At 45.6% G+C, this 24084-nt stretch overlaps 1 protein-coding gene across 1 annotated transcript in view; it reads right to left on the bottom strand.

Moving 5' to 3' along the window:
- The window catches only part of MYZAP (myocardial zonula adherens protein), a 372512-nt gene that overhangs the window by 22964 nt on the left and 325464 nt on the right, over positions 1–24084 (bottom strand). The window contains exons 14-15 of the mRNA XM_069624910.1: positions 5673–5711; positions 4225–4266 (exon numbers count right to left, since the gene is read on the bottom strand). Coding sequence (XP_069481011.1) covers positions 4225–4266; positions 5673–5711 — 81 coding nt within the window. The remainder of the gene's footprint in view (positions 1–4224; positions 4267–5672; positions 5712–24084) is intronic.

The raw sequence follows: 24084 nt of genomic DNA, 5'->3' as shown, positions 1-24084 counted from the left end.
CACTAGGCTAAGTTGCTGGTGCCTTTTATTTTTAAAGATATTGGATTCGTTTTTACCATCAGATGTCAGAAAGAGGACTTTCAGGTCATATGAGATGGTGTCGTTTGCTTAAAGATGCCAGAAAGCTTTGTAATGGACAAGTCACATTTATATTCTACTAACATGTGGCACGGTCATTCCATGTTTTTTAATTTGATGTGGTTGTGTTGGCGACATATTTAATTATAATACAGGACAGCCTGCAATATCTGTATAAAAGCTTGCACATAATTTTTCTTATAGCAGGCTAGTGGTGACATCACAACTGACCAGTAATAAGAAAAGGACACCACAACTGCTCTGGAATCAGTGTGATTCAGCTGTGATGTCAGAATGCCTATTGCTTGAGCCAGCACAGAGAAGATCTCCAACTGTCACTGCAGCACTTGATGCCATGACAAGCTTCCTTGTAAAATAGTTTTCTTGAATACTTTGCAGACAGTAATTGACAACGAACTGTTCCTGGTAGAAGTTATAAAGGAACTCGGCCTTTGGCCACATAACTCCTCAGTGACTTGCAATGCCCTTATAACCTAAGGCAGTGGGTACTTTATCCTATATATTATTAAACCACAACCAGATTTCATTTAAAAATTATACACATTACCAAATGGATTTTCACTTTATTCATATTTTTCTGAACAAGCTTTTATAGTATTTTTATAATTATGTATTTGAACTCCAAACTTAACTCTGTTACGCTGAACATTATACACTATCCAATTTCAAATCCTGTGATGGGACACTTATAATTGTTAAAGAATTAGCTTAGGGGGTTAATTTGTTAACCACTAGCGTGAAAGTCTGTGTACACGGGCCAAAGTGTGAGAAATTTCAGACCAAAATACATCCAGCCTTATATATTTCCTAAGGCAACAGCTCCCTCCAACGGTGACAACAGGTGAAGCGGGCAGTCTCTACTACACATGACTGCATCGGACAAACATACCTGGACTTTTATTATATTGTGCGATGTGGCATGATCTGCTATGGAGATGTGACTAGCTGTATGTCGGACTAAATCCGGAGTCAAACAACCTGGACTCTGGCAAGAGATGGACCTCTTGACGATCAGTAAATCCTAGAAATGTGTGCATGGCAACCATGGATGAGATGAAAATGAAATGGGCGTCTCAAGAGGTAAATACCTGGGAATGATGAGGTACCAACTAATCCGGAACAGAACCGCATCTCTCTGGCGCTGAAATCCCTTCACTGGCTCCTCGTGGCTGCAAGGATTAAGTTCAAGACCCTTTGCATTGTCCACAAGGCTTTCTGGGGCCTGGGCCCACTATATGCAATTCTCTCTTCCTAAATACTTGCCTCTGCTTGTCTTCCTCCAACTCTCTGCGGGTGGGCAGCTTCTCCAAGCAGAGGCTTGGGGAAGATCTTTATCCTCTGCAGGTGCCTCTCTGGTACAGCCTCCCTTCCCTCCTCAGTCTTGAGCTGGATCTCCTTAAATTCCGGAAACTCCTCAAGACTTTCCTCTTCACCGCCTCCATCGCTATCCCCCTCCCCTGCTAACCACCTCTCTGCTCTCTCGCACTCTCTCCTCTACTTCTGCTCAGTTTCGCTGACTGGTGTACCTTCATAGCCTCACAGGTCCCAAGCTTCCCTCGCCATTCCCCTGAACTTGCCGCAGCACTAGTGCACTTCGGTTACGATCTATGAGAGTGGTATCTCTCTGCACTTAACCCATGTTCTGACTGGACTGGGCGCACTTGTCCCTATTGCGCCCCCCCACCAAGCACTTCCTTTTCTGTTCACCTGCATAATCTGAATGTACCAGTGTAGAGGAGGAGTCCAGTACCCCCACCAAAAGTTCCTCCCCAGCTGCCTATACACGTTGGGAGCCAGACATTACAACACTTGCAGTGCCAGTAAGGATGCTTGTACCACAGAAAATCATGGAAACAAGGTATCCATTGAGTAAACCCTACATACATGCACGAAGACAGCGTTCTTTTGTTTAAAGTGCCAGAGGAAGTGTGCATTTGAACAAGAAAGAAGAGTGGTGACGTCATGCAGAGCAGAGGATGACACCTAGATGCACGAGGCAGAATAATAGACATTCTATAAGCTCTGAAGAGAGGATGGTAAAGATGAGCAACATTTTCGGGCTCGAGATGAAGATAGTCATGCTACAGAAATGCTGAATATGCAAATCAGTTCACACTTGTACAGACGCAGTAACGCAAGTAGACATGATCTTAAAGCTGGCTATGTAGTGAATAGTTTTGCGGCGATGCGCCAGTGTATATATAATACATAGGAATGTATAGAACCTGGATATTCCACAGTGCACTTTAAAGCAAGGCTGAAACCCTGATTGGAAAGAGTTTTTGAGTGTGGCGTATTTGTAAAATTACTGATGGGGAAAGAAATTCAAGAAAAGCTTGGCTGGCCCAGAACCGAGAAGACAAGGCCACTGTGAGCATGGGTGTCCATCCAGTAGTTACAATGAACGTGAGAAAGAAACAACTTCTGTTTGAGGTGGAATGGAAAAACACTGAAGGCGTCAAGAGTTCATTTAATAGAATTAAATGCTGAAAAAGGCTTGAAAATGCAGTCTCAAAGTCACATGGTCAGATCAAAATAGACATTGGGTAGAGATGCGTCAAAACCAATAAGATACTCACTTTATTTCCCAGGCGCAGAGGGCCTCTACAAGGCCAAGTTCAACGCCTAATTGACCTGCAGACTGCAAGAGTGAGGAGAGATGTGGGGCTAATTGAAAGGGGAGGCATGATCATGCCGACCTTCCATGCACCTGCTATGGTAGCCTGCAGGCTGCTAGCGTGTGGAATATTCCAGAAGGGTACAAAGGTATCAAACCAATGGTAGGGGGCCACATATCAGAGAGCCCTATAGTTTGTATAACCAATGAAGTGTAGAGTATTAGTACGACACAAAAGATTTGCACTTGGGATGGGCTTAGTTGCCCACGTGACAGAGACCCAATCACTTCCCCCATGAGTATGGAACACATACTTAGATGTTCCCTGTAATCCCATCACATCCCCAAGTAGGTTTTTGTAGTTTTCCACATAGTGTGAGGTCACTTATGACGGATTTTTACTATATAACTTTTTTCCTGTAACGCGCTGAGAGAAATCGAGCAAACGTCCGTTGTAACTCCCCGTTTTAGACAATTGCAAATAAAACAGCACCCAGTTTCGCCAACTTCCTGAATCGGTTTGATTATGGATGTTTGAGTAACTTCTGCATCCCAGTCCATCTCAAAGTATTGCAACCTTGTCTTAAAGGGCCCTAGGTCACTGGGTTCACCATGCCTAGTAAGATGGTCCGTCTCGTCTTCCCTATGTCATCCCCACCCATACATGGTTGTGCTTTGAAACACTTCTGTATGAGTGTACAATAAATAAACAATCCACCATCACATAGATTTTGAGCGAGGAAAGAAATGTCCTCTATTCGGTCATCCAGCACATGTCCAAACACCATAGAAAGAGAAGGCCAAGATACTGCACCCTCCAAGATCAGAGTAATGAGCACTTATAAAAAAATAATCAATTCTAAAAGGGAGTCCTATACGAGTGGATTTTAAAGAAATTATTTTTGGTTTACTGTGTAGAAGAAACAGAACAGAATTTAGCTATATATATATAATATGGTTTTGCATCAGACATTTTACATGTTTCATGACCTACTATGCCTAGAATGTATACACTTCAAAAGAGCAAACACTATGAAATGTTCAACACACAGCCTTGCCTTCCCTTCCTTGCCATCCAAATACCTGTGCTCCTTTAGTGTAGGCTTACACCAAAACGGTTGTACCAGAGGATACACAGAGCGAGCAGGATTTGGTACATAGTCATTTGAGCTAGCAATTATTCTGTATGGTTGCATTTTCAAGCTAAGATTGTGCTACAAATATGTAGCTTACCTGCAAAGAAACCGGACCCACCCAACATCCTACAAAAGGCAGTTTCAAAGCTCACTTAAAAATGTACATTCATCCCTTGATAAGAGACTGGCTTAGAGTTATAGAAAAGGCTTGGATGTGTGCAAAACATACTTAAATGTTATGAGCTACGATATTTGCATACTTTTGAGAGCTTTTACCGATTTTCGTTAAGAGTTAAAGATTGAGAAGCGTCAAAGTAAAATATGCATTCTCGTTCACTTTCAGCTTATGAGAAAATACATCACACAGCTTACCATGATACAGGCTGCTCGCCGCCGTCTTCCCGAGACAATGCACTGTAAAACAAATTAACAGATACAAACACTTTGCTAAAAGGACCTTTTCGGCATTTCAGTGTCTGTATTCATATATTAACAAACATGTACCCATGGAAACCTGTGATCCACAAACACTGACACAGAGGATGGTCTCTGGAAACGGTGGGAGCTAAACACCGAAATAACCTCCCCCCCTTAAAACTGAACCCAGCTACACAAGGTTCAAATGCTTGCTGTGCAAGTTATCTAGCCACCTGAGAAACTCACTCCCATCATCCATATAAGAATTTATTCCACATACCCCCACCTCCTCTCTCCCATGATCCAATTTTCCCTATATTGACTACCACTTCTGATGACTAGATACGCTGTTAACTAACATCTGCCCCTCTAGGCATTGCAAATTCTCACCTGATCTGTCCCTCTTCAGGGACCTCATTAATTCATGAAAATGAAGGACGCCCATCATAACCGGAATTGCGATACTAATCTGCCTGTAATCAAACCTCCATCATTGCTTCCTGAACTTGCACGACCTATTTTTCTACATATGCCGTCATCACATTATGTGCAAGAAGGTCTCGGTTTGTGACCTCAGCCCCGGTTTTGTCATTCCGTTATGTCAGTATGTTTACCCATTAGCTGGCACACTACAAAATCGAAGAATTAAAATGAAAGAAAAATATTTCCTTTTTAGTTTGGAAACCACCACTGAAACAATGTTGACACTTTCTTTCCCTCCCCAACCATCCAGCTAAAATTCTTGCAAGCTTATTTCGCCTTGCCTTCAACTTTCGGAAACCTGCCAATGCTGCCTTAAAATTCCTTACTTCCAAAATCTTCATGATTCTTTTTTTGTTTACAATTGAATGGGATTTCCCCTCTTCTCTTGTTCATAAATGCACTAGTCACCATCTCCATTATATCACTTTGAACATTTTTTTTGATCAAAAAATCAATTGATGAGTTTTACCTGCCAACCTCCTTCTACCCAATGGCTAGATGCAGGATTGGACACCTGCCTTTTGATTCCTGCATTTACTTCTGGCATATCCAACCAACTGCAAGTTAGACCGTAGGTCTATATCGTATTCCATGCAGGGAGTGTCAGTATTCACCAGGAGACAGCAGTGCAGGGAGGATACAGAGAAGGTGGAGAAAGGCCCAATTGGCCCATCGATCAAACATGGGTAGAGTGCCACATTACAGGGGAGCTGGTCTCATGAAAGACGTGAGTATAGAGTGAGAGATATGAGGCAGAGTGGGTGGCCAGAAACACAAAGACGGAGAGTAGAGTAGGCATGGAGAGAGGCAGACATTAGGGGTGCAGGTGGCACAAATATACTTTATAAATACTATACAAAGTTATGCATGCATTTAGTTACGACACAAACTACTCTACTCGTACAAACTGAAAAGGTTACCAATATACAGTCTGTTCTTCACTGTGGTCGTGAGAAGTACTGCAAAAATAGAAAGAAAACCAAATAGAGAGATTACATGTGAATTAAACAAATATGTTAAGCCAGTAATGGGTACAGGTATATTTGAAAGACCCCTAGATATTTAAAAAGAATGCAACTAAATTACTTAACTTTTGTTAGGGTCATTCCAATGGACATGGTATGTGTGTCACAGACTTCTAATCTCTGTGAATGTCTCCAGGTGAAGACTGGATTTGTGAAGCATCCAGGCCTCAGAATGGCTGCTGCCCCAGCTCCATCATGGGTGCGTAATGTCTCCAGGCACCAAGAGTCACGTTCCAGGTGCGTGTGTACATGCATGCGTATGGATACATACATATTGCATAGGTCAATGATCGATGACGTCATGACAGGATGCCTATTTCCCACACATAATAATCCAAGGGTCACATACCAAAGCAGACAGGTTAAACTCAGACATTTTCTGTTCAGCCATTTTAATGCAAAAGGATGCCATTTTCAATGACATGTTCCACCCTAGCAATTTGTTCTTTCAGTAGATGACTTCCTCCCAAATATTTATTTAAAAAAAAAGAAAAAAGAAATTCCAAATCAGCAACTCTATGGGATAATAGGCAGAAGTCATGAGGACGTGATCCCCTTATTATGAAGGGCGAACATGCTCAAAGCTACTGAAGAACAAAGGGACAAAATCGAGCAAGCTCCCAAGAAAGAACCTAAATAAAAAAGCTTGGCAAAAGTGAAGAGAGGATCGCAGAGCTGTCTGGCAGATGTCAAACAATGGAGCAAAGCAGAATAACTTTCTGCCAGATCGTATAATGGATCCAGATTCCCTTAGCAAACTTGTATCAGAATTTCATACATATGGTAATCAACGTAGCAATAGCAAGTTTGGTTACCCACAAAAACTGGCTATAAATTGTATAATCCTTAGATATGGAGTCATGGGATCGGAGCACACGGGTCAAATGATAAAACCTAGCTTAAGTTTTGAAGGGATGTGAAAATAATGGTCTGACTAAGTCACCTTCTCCCTGCCAAATATCAGGAAAGATGGTGCCAAACACTGTCCGTGTGACCAAAGGCACACAGACCCGCCACCCAAGAGCAAAATAAGCCCACTACCTTAGGACCCTATGTAGACACCCAACAACAAAGGTGTAAACAAGCCTTTCAGAACTGGCACTGTGGTGCTTTAAAAAAACAAATATAACGGTTGGTGTAGACTACTCTAATGATATGGACAACCTAAGATCCAAGGAATCCCAATCTTGGAATCGCAACTGTTCCAATGCCAGGCATGCAGGTTCAAAATGGGCAGACTCGTATGGAGGATTCTGCCCATCAGTTTTGACAAAAGCAGATGGGCAAATAACCAGGTCCAGAAATTCAAGACCTCCAACCAAAGTCTGCAGCCAAGAGAAACATTTTCATTCCATGCAGTCAAAGTTGCTGCAATACTGGAATGTCCATTGGCAATGCATACATAATGATGTTACGCTCACCTGGTATCCACAGCGACGCCACCAAGCCGGGTTACTCGCTGGTATGCTTCTCAGCTTTGCCCTGATGTGGTCTGCGGGGAAGGTTCTGCCTTGTGGTAGAATTAGGCGTGCTCTCCGTCCTGCCTTCTTTGCAGGGGCGTGTTGTCTTTCATGGGCGAGTGCGGTCCAGTTGCTTCACGGACGCCGGCTCATTTGATATTGTTCAGGTAGGTCTTATTGCTGTTCTTTAGTTTTGTTGCTATCCTGCATGCCTTTCTTTGTTTAAAATGTCTTTTTTCTCCCTTAGATATGTAGAGCTTCAGCGCGGCGACCTGGCTTGGTTGAGCCCCGCTGGTAAATGATGGCGCATTAAGAGCGCTATGATGCGGTAAGTAAGCGCTATGAGCAGCGCTGCAAAGTCTTGCCTTTGCTAACCTGTGTTTTCCTTCCTTGTAGGTCACAGTGTTCTTCAGCGCGAGTGGAATGTCCGGAGTGGTGCCAGCCGAGATGCGACCAGCCAGGTAAGCCTTTTGAGCAGTTCGTAATTTGTAAATGTCTCTACTGATTTCTTTAATGTTGCCTCTATCTTCCTCTTTCAGGTCGTTCTGTCCGGGAGGCGTGCAGATTCGAGGAAGCTGTTCTCAGTAGCTGCGAGTGTTTAAAGATGAAGACTGCAGGTAAGATGCTGCTGCTAATGATGTTCCTTTTGTCTCCTTGCAGGTTCTGCTTCTCCGAGTTCCGAGGGAATAGTTGAACACGGTGAGCGTCACGTTGCAAGCTGCAAAGTAACGCAAAGCGTTTTGCCTTACTCGGGTGTGGTTTAAATAGCCCCAACAAAATAGTCCAGGTAAAGTAGTCCCTGGGCTACCACACCCAAAACACTAGACCGCATAGCTTGGTTCTTAAGAACCAAGCTATGTGGATGCCTCCATGTTGGCTGACAATACAATAAAGTAGTTTTCAAGCACATTGTTTTTCATGGTGTATGAGCCTGGCGCCATAGGTGCCAGGACTGGCCCCATAAGGGCTTTTGAAGAGGATGCCAGGCTCTAGAGACCCGAGTCCTGACTCCACCTGGCCAATGGGTTTGCCAGAGAGGGTTTTGGGCGAGGGTCGTGACAAATGATAGGTCAGTTAGTAGCCAGAGTACACCACTGATCTCCAATCGTGTGGGGCGTGCTTGGATTGGAATGTTTCCCCACATTGGTGAAAAACCGGTCAACCCGTGGGAGACTCAAAGACAAAGAAATGAGGTGACTTCATGGTTCAGCTTTCACATGGACATATGCCCAGATTTGACCTTAGGTAGCCTATATCAAATCAACCAAGCCAAACTCAAGATCCCAAAGCACAAGTGGTTGACGAGACCTCCTGACTTTGCTGAAATATCAAAACACGAGCACCCCATCCAAAGAGGGCAGTGTCTGTTGTCACCATCAGCAATTAGGACGAATGTTGGCTAAATGATCCCCTACAGACAATATTGCACCTCCCACAGAAGGTCATAACAAATGCGAGAAGTAACAAGGATCTGATCCGAGTTACCGCCACCTAGTGAGCCCTCAATGCCCATTGAAAGGATCTCATCTTCCATCAGACATCAAAAAGAAGCAAGCAGCTAGATCACTTGGCGGAATACATAACAACTAAGTCTGCAAATTACTTTTCAAATGAAGTAGACATTCTGTGACAGATGGTGCATAACATTGTCATCAGTCTTCTGTCTGGTTTTGATCTGAGTCACATGGCAGAGGACAATTGCAGCATCCCATCACAGACCAAATTTGAGTGCCTGGCCATTCCCCAGAACACCAGCAGAGTGGGACAGGCCAACTCAGAAGATGTAGATCCGGCCCAAATACTCTGTCAGATACTTCAGGGAAATACCTGTGGAAATCTCCTTGTACTGAGAGAGATTAATGATCCTTATCTGCAGACCCAGACTTTGCATAGTTTGAATGACTGATTTCCCTTTAAGGAAAAAGGTTTCTCTGCACTCAAGAATGGTAGGCAATGTTCTGTGGTGTAATGTACCCATTCCAAGGGCAGAGGCGTAGCCAGGATTGTCCAACAAGTGGGGCCTGAAGCTAATGTAGTTGGGCCCACTGCACTGACATTAACATCTGCAAATACCCACACACTGCTGCTGAGTGGGCCTTCACAGATTTTGGGTGGGCCTTACCCACTTAGGCCCTACCATGTCTACGCCTCTGTCCAAGGGTTGGAACAGATGAGGGCTCCGGGCCGTTACCACCCATTCCAGCCCTTGGAACAGGTGCTTACCACCATCAGCACCTGTCCCATGGGCACGGACGGGGCTAATTGATAGTATTTTCAGCCCCGCAGCACCCCGTTCATCGAACTAAAGACTGTTCCAAGATGGTTGCCATGGAAAAGACAGACAGGGCTCCATACAGAACACCGAAAAGAAGGAAGCAGCAGCTACAATGAGGTCAGTGGGGGGGGGGACTTTTTAAAAGGGTCCTGGAGTAGGGTTAGGGTGAAGATGGCGGCAGGAGGGACCGGCCATCATGAGCCATGGAACGCGGGCTGACATCGCTCATGTTTCTAGCCACCCAATTGGCTGGCTGCCCTCATGAGGGTGCTAATGTTAGTTACAGCCTCACCTGACAGTTCAAAGGAGTAATTTAATAAAAGTTGTGGGACAAAGGTCAACTGTATGATCTTGCAGGCACAATTTTGCGAGTTCTGAGTGCTCAGGATTCAGCCCAAGAAATTACGTTGTTAAAACATTGTTCCCGGATGACAAGAGATTCTCGTGGCGGTGACAAAATGTTGCAATTTCCCTGCACGCACAAGGGAATAGATTAAACAAATGTTTGAGGAAGCGAGGAGTCACAGATTCCCCGGCTGTGGACACCTCCCAGGGGGCCAGGGTATGGCAGCAATTACCCGATTCTGACACTGGGGGAGGTAATGTGAGGGAGGGTCATATGGCAGGAGGCTACTGCCATGGGAGATGGTGACGCCATTGCAAGAGACGCGTTATTCGCCCCCTCCCAGTGAAGATATTTTAATATCCAAGTTCTTGAGGGCTGGTTATCACCTCACAAATCCTGCTTATTGTAGAACCAGGAAACCCCTTCCTTTAAGTCACTCTAGACAGAATTCCATTTAAACATCAAACAAACATAACCTAAAACATTTGCGGATTCTGATATTTTTAGAGTAACATCAATTTAAAAATCCCATGACCTCTATGAATTTCAACTCCCACAAAGCCTCAAGTACTGAAAGAAGGAATGAGTTGAGGAGGATTTAAAGAAACCCAAAGCTGAATACGCAGATTAGTTGTTTGGTTGAATCACAAGTGCGCAGGTCATTTAAAAAAGGCCTTTGCACGGACATGGCAGGCAGAGCAGGAAAGAAATGTGCTGGAGGAAGTCGAGAGACCAGGCACATCCATGTGGCAGCTTACAAATGTGAGACACACATACCAGCTTGGCATGAAGGAAAGCGATACTGCAGGCACCTTTGGAGGACCGGAGCAGCACCGGGAGCAGCAGCATAGCCCCCGTGGATACGGACATGTTAGAAGGAAGCATTCTCCAGTCAAGGCCAAAGAGAAGCCGATGGGTATGTGCAGAACAGAAAGAAATGCTGGAGGAAGGTCCACAGGCATGGCAGAGGCGGTCTCAGAAAGGGAGCTTCATCGCAAAGTCATGCCATGGGCCGGCGACGCGACTAATCACTGGCGAGTCTGCCCAGAGCCATTGCGGACCTCAGGGCGTAACAGACATAAAAACAAATGAATGAGTTAAGAATGATTGAATACCGACCAGATAAAGCACAACAAGACTTGAACAAGTCCCTATATGTGAGATGTCAATGTGGGGAAAGTTGGAACAAGTTTTACCTTAAACAAGCAAATAGAAGAAATGATATAACTGGCAAATTGAAGGACAGTGTAATTGATTAAAAAAAAAAGTCTTGATGAAAGAAGTACACCAGGCAGTTTACATTGGGGGTGGATGTGGGGGGGCTGGGGGTGTGTTGCTGGCATAGAAGTACACCAGGAGATCTGGAAGACCCCAAAGAAGAATTTCTGGCAGGGGAGTATAGCAGGAAATCCATCAAAAGCATGAAGCCCAAGGATGTAGTCCTGGTGATGACATGGACCAAGCACTTTGTTGAATACAAACTTTAAAAATTGTGTGGGGGCGTGGATAACTGCCACGTAGAGGGGACATGCCCAAGAAGAGCTCCTATGGATCTGGCAAAAAGATATGTTTTATGAGGCACAGAAGTGTTCCAGGAAACTACAAGGGTCACATGAATATTGCAGCAACCGGAGCATGTAATTTGTTCAGCCCAAGCTAAAGGTAGCAAGGTACACCGAACGGAATGTACCCTCTGCAGCACTGTACTGAAAGAAAATGGTGGCAGTCACAAAGGACTGCAGTTGAAGAAGACGTAGCGAAGAAAGAAGTGCAGCCGTGGATTTGGCACTGCTGCGAGACGTAGCCTGCACAGGAGACTTTGATGGAGCCATCAGAGGGAAGGAGGACTGAGGAAAGGGTGAAGTGGACTGCAGGACATGAGGGTGTCCCGTAAGACGAACAAAGCGAACTATGGAGCCATCCTCCACCAGGCGAGGCGACGAGAGGGAGCGAGGTCACCAGAAGACGGAAAGCGCACGCAAGGTCCTTTGACCCATTGGAGGGAGAGCTGCCGGGAGTGGATCAGACCAGTGCCGGACGATGGGCGGTCTATATCACAGGGAGACAAGGTGGCCTGAACCAGAGTGCAGCAAGAATGCAATAAGCAGTCCCCTGGCAAAGTGAATGGAGCACTTTTGAGAACTGAAGACGCCAGGGCTAGAAGTGCATCTGAAGAGCCGGGTCCTGAAAGAGAAAGCACTGCCTTAAGTCTGCAGCGATCTGTAAGTGGAGTGAGCCGAAGAGGCATGCTGACGCAGTGAGAGGCGGCAGACCACAGCAAGTTACGCAGGGCCCAAACGGTGCAATAGGAGATTGGAGGCACAGGTGAGGGAACAAAGATAATTAGGAGTACAGACGCCAGATCTACAAGAGGGACAGAGGTGCTGGCATCGGATGTGCACACATCCTACCAGCTGAGAATTGAACAATGGAATAGGAAAGACAGAAGGGCCAGGAGAGTACACTGCCTGGCAAAGAACAAATATTTGTGCGAAAAGCACACCGAGCTGGTGCCGGAAAACAGAAGAGATATGAGGGTGTTGTAGGCATGGCAGCAGTGACGTCCATGTAAGCGCATACCTGGCACTCGAGCACAGTGGCCCCAAGACTGGAGGCAGAAAAATGATGCACACAAATGTGGTAAGGAGCTGGGGGGGGGGGCGCTGACGGAAAGACCTTGCAAACCACTCATGTAGAGGGGCAAACTGGCAATATTACTGCTAAAGCCTCCCCACAAACAGATACGATTAAGACGCAATGGGAAGCCTTATCGAAGGTTAAAGGCCCCAGACACAAAATAGCTACATGATAGGGAGGCCTGAGATGCGGGCCGAGAAGTCCAGGAGGGGGTAACTAATAAAAGGTCCCGTCGGCTGCGTCGCACAAAAGCCCAGATAGTGAGAGAAAAGTGGTGTCACAACCTAGGAGACTGGTACCATCATTCTGGGGCACCTGCCACTACCCCCTGGAGAGCAGGGAGTGGAGCGTGAGTAAGACTCACAGGTAGGGAACACGGGCCTGTAACCCCAGCAGAGTGGAAGTGAGCGACAGGCCAGCCCAAGAGATTCACTGTGCAACAAACTGCCAATTACACTGGTGGGCTGCAGTAAATACAAAAGGGAAGCAAGAGCGCCAGAGGACAAGGGGCCAAACTCTGGTCAATTTAAGGGATACCGGCTTGGTCCGAGAGGACTATCTTAATCATCCCGGCCCATACAATCGCCCGGGGCACGAGTGTTAAAGATATCACCCCCCAGGTACAAGGAACTCTCCCATGGAATCAAGGCGCAGTGAGACTACAGAAGCACTACCCTTGACAAGGGCCCGGTTAAGAGTACAATAAAGAGTGAAGCAAGCTACTAACAGTAGCGCCAGAGATGGTGCGAAAGGGAACAAAACCAAGGCAAAACAAACCACGATGGAGGTGTTCGCTAAGGGGCAAGGAAGTCCCTCTAAGGACGAAAACGGGGGAGTAGAACCAGACCGAGCAAAGGGGCACACGGATATTGAAGACAGCGGGAACCAGCACATTCTAAGCCATAGTGGCATTGCAGGCCACCCTGGAATCTAAAATAGATTAAGTCAGGATTGATGTGGGCCTGTTAAGGCAAGATGTGAGGGGACTAGCGGTGCGCACTGGCGAACTGGAAAAACAGGTCCAAGAGAACACAGTGGAGAAGATCCAAACATCCAAAGAAGTGCAAATACTAAAGCAACAGGTTAAATTGCTAGAGGAAAGAGCAGAAGATGCGAAGAGAAGAGCGTGCCGCAATAACATCAGAATTATCAGACTGCCTGAGGGCATGGAAGGCTCGGACCCCACTAACTATATAGAATCTTTTTCTACAGGAATTGGGCACAGGCAACCTAACAGTGGTTCACCATAGAGTGAGTGTATTGCTCCTTAGTGAGGAGACCTCCAACAGTGGTCCCACCGAGGCTCATAATTGCCATGGTCCTTAACTAAAAGGACAGGGAGCAAATCCTGGCTTTTTCCACAAACGGTGGAGACATACAGAGAGCTGCCACCAAGCTGACAGTTTCCTGAGTATACCTTTCAGGTGCAAAAAAAAAAAAAAAGAGGGCACAATTCATCCCAAAAAAAGCGAGACACAAAAAGGCTAGATTAAAGATTCTATATAAAGGGAAGGCCTTGTTCTTCGGACTCCATCAGAGGCGCAGGACTGAATGAACAGCAAGAAACTCCCAGCAGCCAAAGTTTATTGATGGCAAGATTAGGCTAGAGAATACTTTAGCGCGAGGACTAACATTGAGACTCAAATGGGACGACTGAAGGCCAATAAGGTGAACACAGCACGATGCGGAAGGAACACTTGATTCTGTTGCTGAAATAGCTGCTTGATGTAGGAAAATCACGGATTGGACATGGAAGATCAGTGGAGTAGAACCCCCCCGCCCCCCCTCCCCAGAGGAGTCCTTCCACCACCCCACACACACACTTTAAGGGTGCACCCTTTGGCACCAGGAGCCTTGTCATCTGACAAGGTGTTTGAGGAGCGGAAGCAGGGGGAGTCTTATAATGCTATGCATTAATGGACAGTTTCAGGTTTTGAGTGTTTTGTTAAGTAGAGCTGGGAGGGCACCAGGAGCCTAGCTTGGGAGAGCAACAGGAGTCTAGATACTCCGAGGCCTAGCACAGCTGGACAAGTTCTGTTTGAGTATGGATTACTATTAGTTGGGAAGGGAGGGGTGTGGGGTTGCGGGGGGGGGGGGGGAGAGAGGGGGGGAAGCCTGGCATGCTCATGAAGATACTGCATACAACTCTTACTAAAGCTTGCATTACATTTAAAGCTTCAAAGATACTCTGGATGAGAAGACCCAATGGCTGAAACAGTAAAATGATGACATGGAATGTTCAAGGACTAAATAGTTATGTTAAACGCCGAAGAGTAAACATGTATATAAAGAGAAATAAGATTGGGATTGCGCTATTGCAGGAAACACACCTGGATGCACAAAAATAAAAAGAACATGGCGGGCGCATGGGGAGGAGTGTTGGCGGGCTCCACATATTCAACACACGCAAGTGGGGTCTTAATTTGGGTAGACCCGGCCATACCACTCAAAGTGCTGTCCACTAAAACAGATAATGAAGGTAGAATGGCTATGATACATGGTATGTTGGAGAACCGGGAAGTATGCATCGTGAATACTTACGCACCAAATCATGATGCCACAGTCTTCTTCAGGTGGCTATATGGAAGATGGGGCCCTCTATAGATTGAATAGTGATATGGGGCGTGTACTTAAACTACACTTCAGACCTCACCATAGATCAGTCTGATGCTAAACATAAACGGGCGTGCCCCCCAGCCAAAGTGTTGTGCTCACTCCTGAAGCATTTCTAGTTGAGAGATTGATGGAGAACATGCAGATAGCAGGGAATACTTACATTACTAGGCACTGTATATACAAGAATAGGCTATTTGTTCACAGGTGAGGAACATGCAATGGAGTTCTCAGAGGTGGGATATTTAGCTAGGGTCCCATCAGACCACTCTCCACTCTTGGTAAAATGGATGGTGTTTGCGCCAAGACCCCCTATATCCACCTGGCGATTGCGTAGTGAAGCATTATTAGATAAAGCATTTCATGAGCACATGAGAAAATGTACAGTAGATTTTATTGCTGAAAATGAGGGAAGTGTACAACAGGGGAGCACGATCTGGGAAGCATATAAGGTAGTCATCAGGGAAGAAATGATAGCAGTCTAAGGGGGAGTCCTGAAATCCATTGTAAATGACCTCAAAAATACAGAAGATAAATTATCGAAACTGGAACAGGAGTCAAAAGTAGGTAAAGAACATGTGAAAGAGGAAATCAGGTTGAGGCAAGGATGCCTGGAACATTGGGACAAGCTTGGGCAATTTAGTCATGCGAAATACCTGGAAAGTAGTCACGCACAGGGTGATAAACCTGGTAGAATGCTGGCCTGGCTGTATAAACAAAAAGATAAAAGATCCCCAATATATTCCATCCGTAACGCAGACCGAGAAGAGGTAAACACACAGATAGGCATAAATGGAGTCTTCTCAGAGTATTACGAGGCCTTATGAGAACCTCCAACCGGCGGAGGAGAGAAGTACAAGATGCCCTTGATCTCATAGTCCTGCCACCTGCCACGTCTTGATACACCACAGACACGCTGGAAGAACCCATTACTCCTGAGGTGGTACTGGCCACCATTAGAATGTGGCCCTCCAGGAAAGCCCCTGGTACAGATGGACTAACAGGTGAATTTTATAAGGCCTATGCAGACACGTTGGCACCACCCCTCGCTAAAGTATATAATGAAGCTTATGAAGTGGAAATCCTTCCAGATAGCATGAGAGAAGCCACGATAATCCCATTACTAAGACAAAACAGGTAGACAGACTGCGGATCCTATAGACTGCTGTCTTTGTTGTATCAAGACAGCAAGAGCCTCACAGCGATCTTGGCAAGCAGACTCCAGAAAGTAATCCCCACGCTGATCAGGCAAGACCAAACAAGATGTAGCAGGGAGGAATATTAATGATGATCACTATGTATATTGCCCCACTGTATTAAGAATCTATGTGTAACTCTGATCACCTTTTGTATCTCCAATCAGACTAGTTTGCCATGTAGATTGTACCTGCAACTAAGACATTTGGGCCGCGTTTTACCTATTAATCTAAATCTCCTACAAAATGCCTGTAACAGTGCCTAGATGCCTCCCGGCTGCAAGTGTGCTATACAAATGCAAATAAATAAAAAGGGAATCTGCACAGATTACACCATGTCATTTATAGTAAAAAGGACAGCGCAGATCAGTGCGCTGTAGCTTCACTAGATGAGACTAAGGCAGTTGATTCTGTCCACTGGAATTGGTTGTATGCCACCATGGTCAGAATGGGAATAGGGCCGCTGTACACAAGGAGGGTGCAGTTGATATATACTGAACCGATGGCCAGGGTCAGGACAGAGCACATATTTGGCAAATGGCAACTATATAGGGGCACAAGAAAGGGATGCCCTCTGTCCGCCATGCTATATACCAACGCTGTGGAACCCATAGATGCCTACTTGAGTGACGCTGGAATTGAAATAGATGGGGTAAAGCACATAGTGTCCTATGTATGACGATAACACGTTACTGTACCTGAATAACCCAGAGGCCAACCCACCATATGTATTAGAGGTACTAGATAATTTCAGTACACTGACTGGGATAAAAATAAAGAGCAAGTCATGTCTATTCCCACTGGCCATGACAGTGACCGTAGTGGAGGTGGACCTGCCAGTCCTTCCCCTGCCATGGAACACGAAATCCTTTAGATACTTGGGAGTGGACATATATCATGACCCTAAAGGTGAGCACGAATTCAACACATTACGGGCTAAAGAAGGGTTAGAGAAGTCTATGGAGTTTTGGAGCAAGTTACCCCTGTCAATGGTGGGAAGGGTGGCATTACTTAAAATGGTGGCACTGTCAAGACTTATGCATTGCTTTGGTAATGTCACATAAAACATTCCGAGGCACTTTTTCCAGGAATTTGAAATGAAGTGCAGGGGATTCCTGTGGCAAGCCGGGAGGCATAGAGCGTTCTGAGTGTATTGCAAAGGACCTACGAGTGTGGAGGCTGCAAGATAACAAATTTCGAGTTGTATTTCCTGTCATGCCAGTTGTAATATGTAGTGCAATGGAGGGCGGATGATCCAACGATGGAAACTACCCTCCTACAACCAGCTTTAAAAAATGCTTATCTTAGAGACTTGATTTGGTCTAACGCTGGAGAACATATAAGCCATCCTTACGACCTGTAAAATTATGGGACTGGAGGATCCTATCTCACCACAGACCACATAGTGGCAATAATGGCAGAAGTGCCAGGTGGTAGGAGAGGGGTGCAAACTCAATGGAAACATGTGGCATAGCCACAATTGGAGACCTACAAAACGAGAATGGGTTGATTAAGTTTACAGAATTGCAGGAGGTTACAGGTATACACAAAGGTCAATTGATGTTACATAACACAATAAGGGTGATAAAAGGAAGGTGGCCGAATGCCACTGATGAGCCTATATGAAGTGAAGACATTGAGGCCTTGCTCAGTTTATCAGAGGGAGGGCACGCCATCTCAAGGGTTTATGAGATATTGGTGGGACGTAGTTCAAGGGATGGATTAAAGTGTAAGGAGAAATGGGAACGGATTTGGGTAAAACGTTTGCAGACACATAATGGGCAGATATAGCGCCATATCATAAAAAAAGTCTCCAGAAATGCCAGATTTCAGCTGATACAACTGTAGATCACGAATAAGGCATACCTCATCCCGGTTGCAATTGCAAAATGTAAGGGTGCAAGCAAACAAGAACGTTCTAGATGCAAGGAGGGGGAGGCAGGATTGGTACACATGTTTTGGGGATGCCCAGTAGTGCAGCGGTTCTGGGGTGAGGGGAGTGGCAGAGAAAGCGGCCCAAGGAGGCATTGATCTTGATGTAAAATCCCCAGAAGCATGCATGTTGGGCCACCGCAAGAGGAGCTCAAAAAACAAATCATTGAACAACTAGCCAAAGGCAGCATAGCCATGAAGTGAGGGAACCGAGCATCGTCAGGTGGTGGGAGGATTTGAAAAAAAGGGCAACAGCAGAAACTGTAATATGGAAAAGGGAGCTGATGGAACAAAAACAAGAACCAGACACAGACATCCAACAATGGATTGCTTGAACAGTGACCATGATGTACACAATGTCGGTATGCAGGAGGCTTTGTAAGGAACGAACTGCAGTTTAATTGTAAGAGTAAACACCAAGGGCCTCATTACGAGGAGGGCGGTAAGGGGCTAACGGCGCCAGTAAAGGTGCCAGAGCCATTATCCCTCACCACCCTATTACAAGATCTGCTCACGGGACCCCACTAAAGACGCCTGGTTTTACCGTGTGCTGCGAGCAGCCCAGCATGCTAACAGGCCCGTCGTTAACAGGCCCATTGTAAGCATGCTCCCCATTCCCATTGAGCCCTATGGGATGGGGATGTACCTGGTCCGGGTTCCCTGAATGGGGAAATACCGGGCCCTCCAAGGTTGGAATGGCCCGGTACTTCCCCATTCAGGCAACCCGGACTCGGTACCCGGAATGGAGGTAGCCATGCCGCAAAAAGTGGCATGGTTCCCTCCTTCCTCGTAATGAGGCCCCAAGTCTTTACGCACAGGCTGGTTTGGGGGAGGGTGGGATGTTAAAGGAATACGAGAAACAAGATGCGGGACTGTGATTTGAACATTGTCTGGTTTTGTTAATGCTGTGTTGGTGTTAACATGTTGACAAAAAAAACACATTTAAAAAACACATTTAAATTGTGGGAAGATATTTGGCAGGAGAGAACACTAGCGGATCTGAAGAACCCATCAAAGGATTCCTGGCAGGCGAGTATACCACGAAGTCCACAAAAGTAATAGAAGGAAATGTACCCATGTTGCAAAACACCTGTCAGATGGGTATACCAGAGAAACGAGGAAGAACATGGAGGTAATCTTGTTGTGTAGATACACCGAGCATTTGAAGTTGTGAAATTGAACACAGACTTTTTGATAGTGTGACAAGATATGTGGCAGGGGAGTAGACAAAGAAATCCGAAGAGTTCACAAAAGGATCTCTGATAAAGCAATACATAAAGTAATCCACCAAAGCACAGGAGAAGGTAAAGAAAACCTGTGAAATTTCTCATTTTGAATAAGAACTTTTGTGAATTGAGTACAAAGACACAGAGGAAGAGTTGAATGATATGGAATTATTGTCTGCATAGGATTTTTCAAACAGTTTCTTTGCTTCTTGAAGTTTGTTTTAGAAAGACGCTTTTGCCACTCTATCTAAATATCCAGGGGAAGGGAACCACCCTCTAGGTGTAAGGTGTTTTCCTTGGATACAACTTTTCTGTTGGATGTATCTATTTACTTTCATTATTAACACTTATTGCCAACCAGAAGTCGGAGACCTTTCCTTGCACCCATAGATATTCATTTCTAGTGCAAAGGGCTAGATTAGAATGTTTTAGATTTAGTTTCTTAGGTAGGTAAACTCTCCTTAGGATAGGAATACAGAGGTGTTTATCAAACTAGTTTCCGTTCCAGCTTCTAATCTACATGCTGGAACGAGTCCCCAGTTTATCACAGAACAAACCAGGCAGGGTCAGAGGAAACCTACCATACAAATTGGCTTCATCCAGCCCTTTGAGGCCAAAGCAGCCAAAGTTGCCTTCTGGGAAAACAGCAAATCCAACCTCCAATCAGTTACCACCCACAGGTATTTACTCTCACTAGCACTCCCACCAAGAGAGATGGGGGATAAAGGCAAGCAAGTATAAAAGAACCAAGACCTACTTGCTCAATGTTGGTTGAATTAGCAGTATGTTCATGCTTGTAGAGCAGTGGAAGAAGCAGAGGCGAGTGGCAGCAGTGGCAAGAAGGAAATGGAGGTAAGCGCTAAGTGGGTCGGGTAGGCAGTGAGAACGGAATGGAAGGGGGTGAAGTAGCATGGTGCACAAGATGGTGACTGCCTGATAAGGCTGTGTTTGTCCCACCACCTGAATCCCTTCTGCACCCACCTAATCCTACCTGCCCAAGTGCTGGATGTTGCCTGCTCACTGCTGGAGTATTGACCGGTGCATCTCTCGGCCTGCAGGTGCCTGGAAGTGATGCCCTTAGTGGGCTCTGTGTGGCCTGCTGCACCTTTGCTCTCCCTTCCGTGGGAGAGTGAGCAACACAGTGGCTCCTAAACTCTGTACCCCTCCCACTACGGGGTGAGCCGGTGCATTCTCCAAGCACTCCTGAGCTCAGACTGCGCTGGTGATCCTGCTCTGCCACCTGCCAGACCAGCCAAGGGTCAGTTACGCCTCTGTGAACCTGCTGGCTCTTCACTGTCCAGGAACGTGGACCGACTACTGGATGAGCAGAGCTTGCTACATACCTTTCCCTGCTTGCCGCCATTCTTGCTGGAAAATGAGGTTGCACGGTTGTGGCAGGCGAAGGGTACATGCTACCGGACTAACGGAGTGAGGTGTGTCGGTGAACTACCAATTCACTGACTGCACTGGAATGTAAGCTCCGTACAGCTAACTTAAAAGCCTTTGCTCCTTGCTGCCTCCAGCAGAGAACCATGTGAAGTGTATGGTACACCCGCATTAACTGGTGACCTGAAAGCTTGTATACATTACTCCAGCAGAACCCTGTGTGTGATTGTTCAGCTCCTTTTACTGCTTGACACTGGTTTTACATTATATGCCCTAGTGTTCAGTGCCTGGAGAGTGAGATTGTTCTGGTTCTCCAGCCTGTGCATCTCTTGAAGGGCTGGCGTATACCAGTGCAGCAGCAGTGCATAGTAACATAGTAGCAAACCCCCACTTTCCCTGAGGTGCTGTGGTGTTACGTCTAGCCTAAGAAAACAGGGCAGCATGGGCAAATATACAAAAACCTTGCAGTGTGGTCCGTCTGCCAGTGGTGTGGACTCTCCTGCAGCCACGACTGACTCCACAGTTTTTCAGAAGATACTGCCAAACATGTCGGCATGCTTCTAATCCGTTAATCCTAAACTGGATGACATTGCTGTTATCACCATGCTGAACTCCAAGTTCGAGAAAGCCCAAGATCGCATCACAGAAGCTGAAACGAGGGTAGTGATGGTCGAATATAAGGTGGCTGCTATGAAGGCAATGTTCGACACCCTTGCTGCTACAATTAAGATCACTCAGAAGTGTGATTACTTCGAGTTGCGATCACACAGAAATAACATGCACATACTGAGGATTCCTTAAGACCCTACTGGAAGTAGTATGGAATAATCTGCCGAGACCACCCTGCTAAAAATATTGAATTGACCCGCTCTCTTCCCACTTTCTGGTTGAGCGTACCCAGAGATCTTTCATGGCTCCTCCTAAACCAGGGGCCCAGCCTTAACCAATCTTAGCTAGTCTCCTCAATTACAGAGACATTATACTGCAAGTAGCTCGAAAGCAAGGTGAGCTATAGCTGTGCTGGAACAGAATTTACATATACCCCGATTTGTCTACGGTGGTCCTGCAAGAACAAAGAACCTTTGCGGGTGTGAAAAAGGCTTCTCTGGGCCAGATCCATCCCATTCTCTTTGCTATTCCCAGTGAAACTGCGCTTCGGCTATCAAAATAATGCAAACTTTTTCACTTTTCCAGGGGAACGGCAGCCTTTATTGAGAACAACATTACTTGTCCGGAGGAAGAGATCATTCACTGCTGCAGACAAACCCCAGTCCTTCAACTTAATATTTAACTATATGGTGCTTAAGCTTACCTACTTTTGGATTATCTTTCGCTGCGTTGGGATCTTGGCAGAGATGTGCCGCTGCTCACAGCTTCCTCAAGTTATGTTGCTCCTGTTCTGGTTTTGTTGAGCGAGTGTTTGCATTGCACACTGTAATGGTGTGATTGGGGACTGGTTTGGAGGGGTGGGGGGTCAATTTGGAAAAAAAAACTATGCTCAGTTTAGGCATGCATGGAATGGGTGGCAGAGTATGCGTTTACGCCATCGTAATATGCAGAGACACAGTTGGGACCGATTAATGGTACACTATACAGTCTTGTACTAGAATGACGGGCGAGTCGACATGTATGAGCTGCAATATCCAGGGAATCGGCAATCCTATTAAGATGTGGAAATTGCTAGCATATAGAACGCTACAAGGTACACACTTGGTTTCCGCAGGAAACTCATGCAACAGATAAAATCACATCACAATTGTCCAGCTCCTGGGGGCCCACAAATACACCTCTTATTCTTCTCAAGCAAGGGAGTTCTCATTTTGATCCATCACAACCTTCGATTCACACTAATTAAGTCCCTCTTGGACCCTCACAGGCAGTATTTGGCACGCTAGGCAGGATTGAGACTTGGGAAGTTTTGCTACTAAACACCTATGTTCCTAATATAGACAACCCACAGTTCCAAAGAGACATATTGATATAGGTCACTCATTTCCACAGCCATCATGTGGAGCGGAGGCTTCAATATGATTTTAGATGCTTCACTAGACCATACAGGAACCAATCTGAAGCCTAGCTTGAGCAGCCACGGTGCTGATAAATGGCATGCACACTTTAGGATTGATTGTGTGGCGGGCATAGCACCAGTGTAGGCAAAAATACACTCACTATTCTATGGTATATGACTTCTCTTCTTGAATTCACTTATGGCTTCTCTCACCGGGAATGATTGGTATAGCTACCAATAGAGCAATACTTCCAATGACGTACTCTGACCACTTAGCAATCTTGTTACAGTTAATCCTTCCACAAGAGCATGCTCAATACTGCCCCTTGATATTCTAGTCGATGGCACTTCATGAAGCTGTGTACGCCTCTGGCCTTTGTGATAGCATGAAGACCATTTTTTAGATCAATACTGGGATGGTAGAGGGAGTTGGGATGGTATGGGAGGCATTTTTACGTTTTACATAAGGGGAATTGCTGTGTCAATAGAATTCGGAGTGCTGAAGGTTATCCGTAAAGACATAAGTGACAGCGAGAAGGCTCTTCAAAAACTGAACTCTGAATATGCCTCTAACCCCATGCCAGCTAAGCTTCAACAAATAAACATTAAACTAGATACATTCTGCAAACATGCGGATAGGGAATTACTTTTTTTTAGCAACTTAGATGATGGCTTGCCAATACGGGGGGGGGGGAGACGAGAGTCAACAAAATTCAGTTATGATAGATATTACTACAGGAAGACTCAAGTCTATGCTAATACAGACATTAATGCTGCATTTCACACGTATACGCAGCAGGCTATGCGTACCATTGGGAAGATTGATGGGTTCTTATTATAGGGCTTACCGATAATGCAGCTATCGGCAGAAGCCAGAGCACAGTTGCACCTGCCAATAAGAGTAGAAAAAATGTGCAAGACCATTGATGGCCTCCCTTCTAGCAAGGCCCCTGGATCGGACGGACTTAAAACAGAACTTTATAAGCAGCATAAAACTCCCCCTCAGTAAGAATCTGTTTCAAGTGTGGATGGAGGCTATGTTGAAAGGTTTACTACCACCAACTATGAGAGAAGCGTTCATTATAGTGCTCTTGAAACCAGAGAAGCCTGTTGATGAATGTGGGTCCCAGAGAAGGCCACTGTTGATCCATTCTGATGTGAAAATCTTTGCCAAAATAAAGGCAAATAGGCTTATGGCGCTTTTCGAGCATATTTTACATCCAGACCA

This window comes from Ambystoma mexicanum, chromosome 11 (genome assembly GCF_040938575.1).
Source record: "Ambystoma mexicanum isolate Mex_15411 chromosome 11, UKY_AmexF1_1, whole genome shotgun sequence".
NCBI classification, from domain to species: Eukaryota; Metazoa; Chordata; class Amphibia; order Caudata; family Ambystomatidae; genus Ambystoma; species Ambystoma mexicanum.
This window is presented reverse-complemented; position numbering and strand designations above follow the sequence as displayed.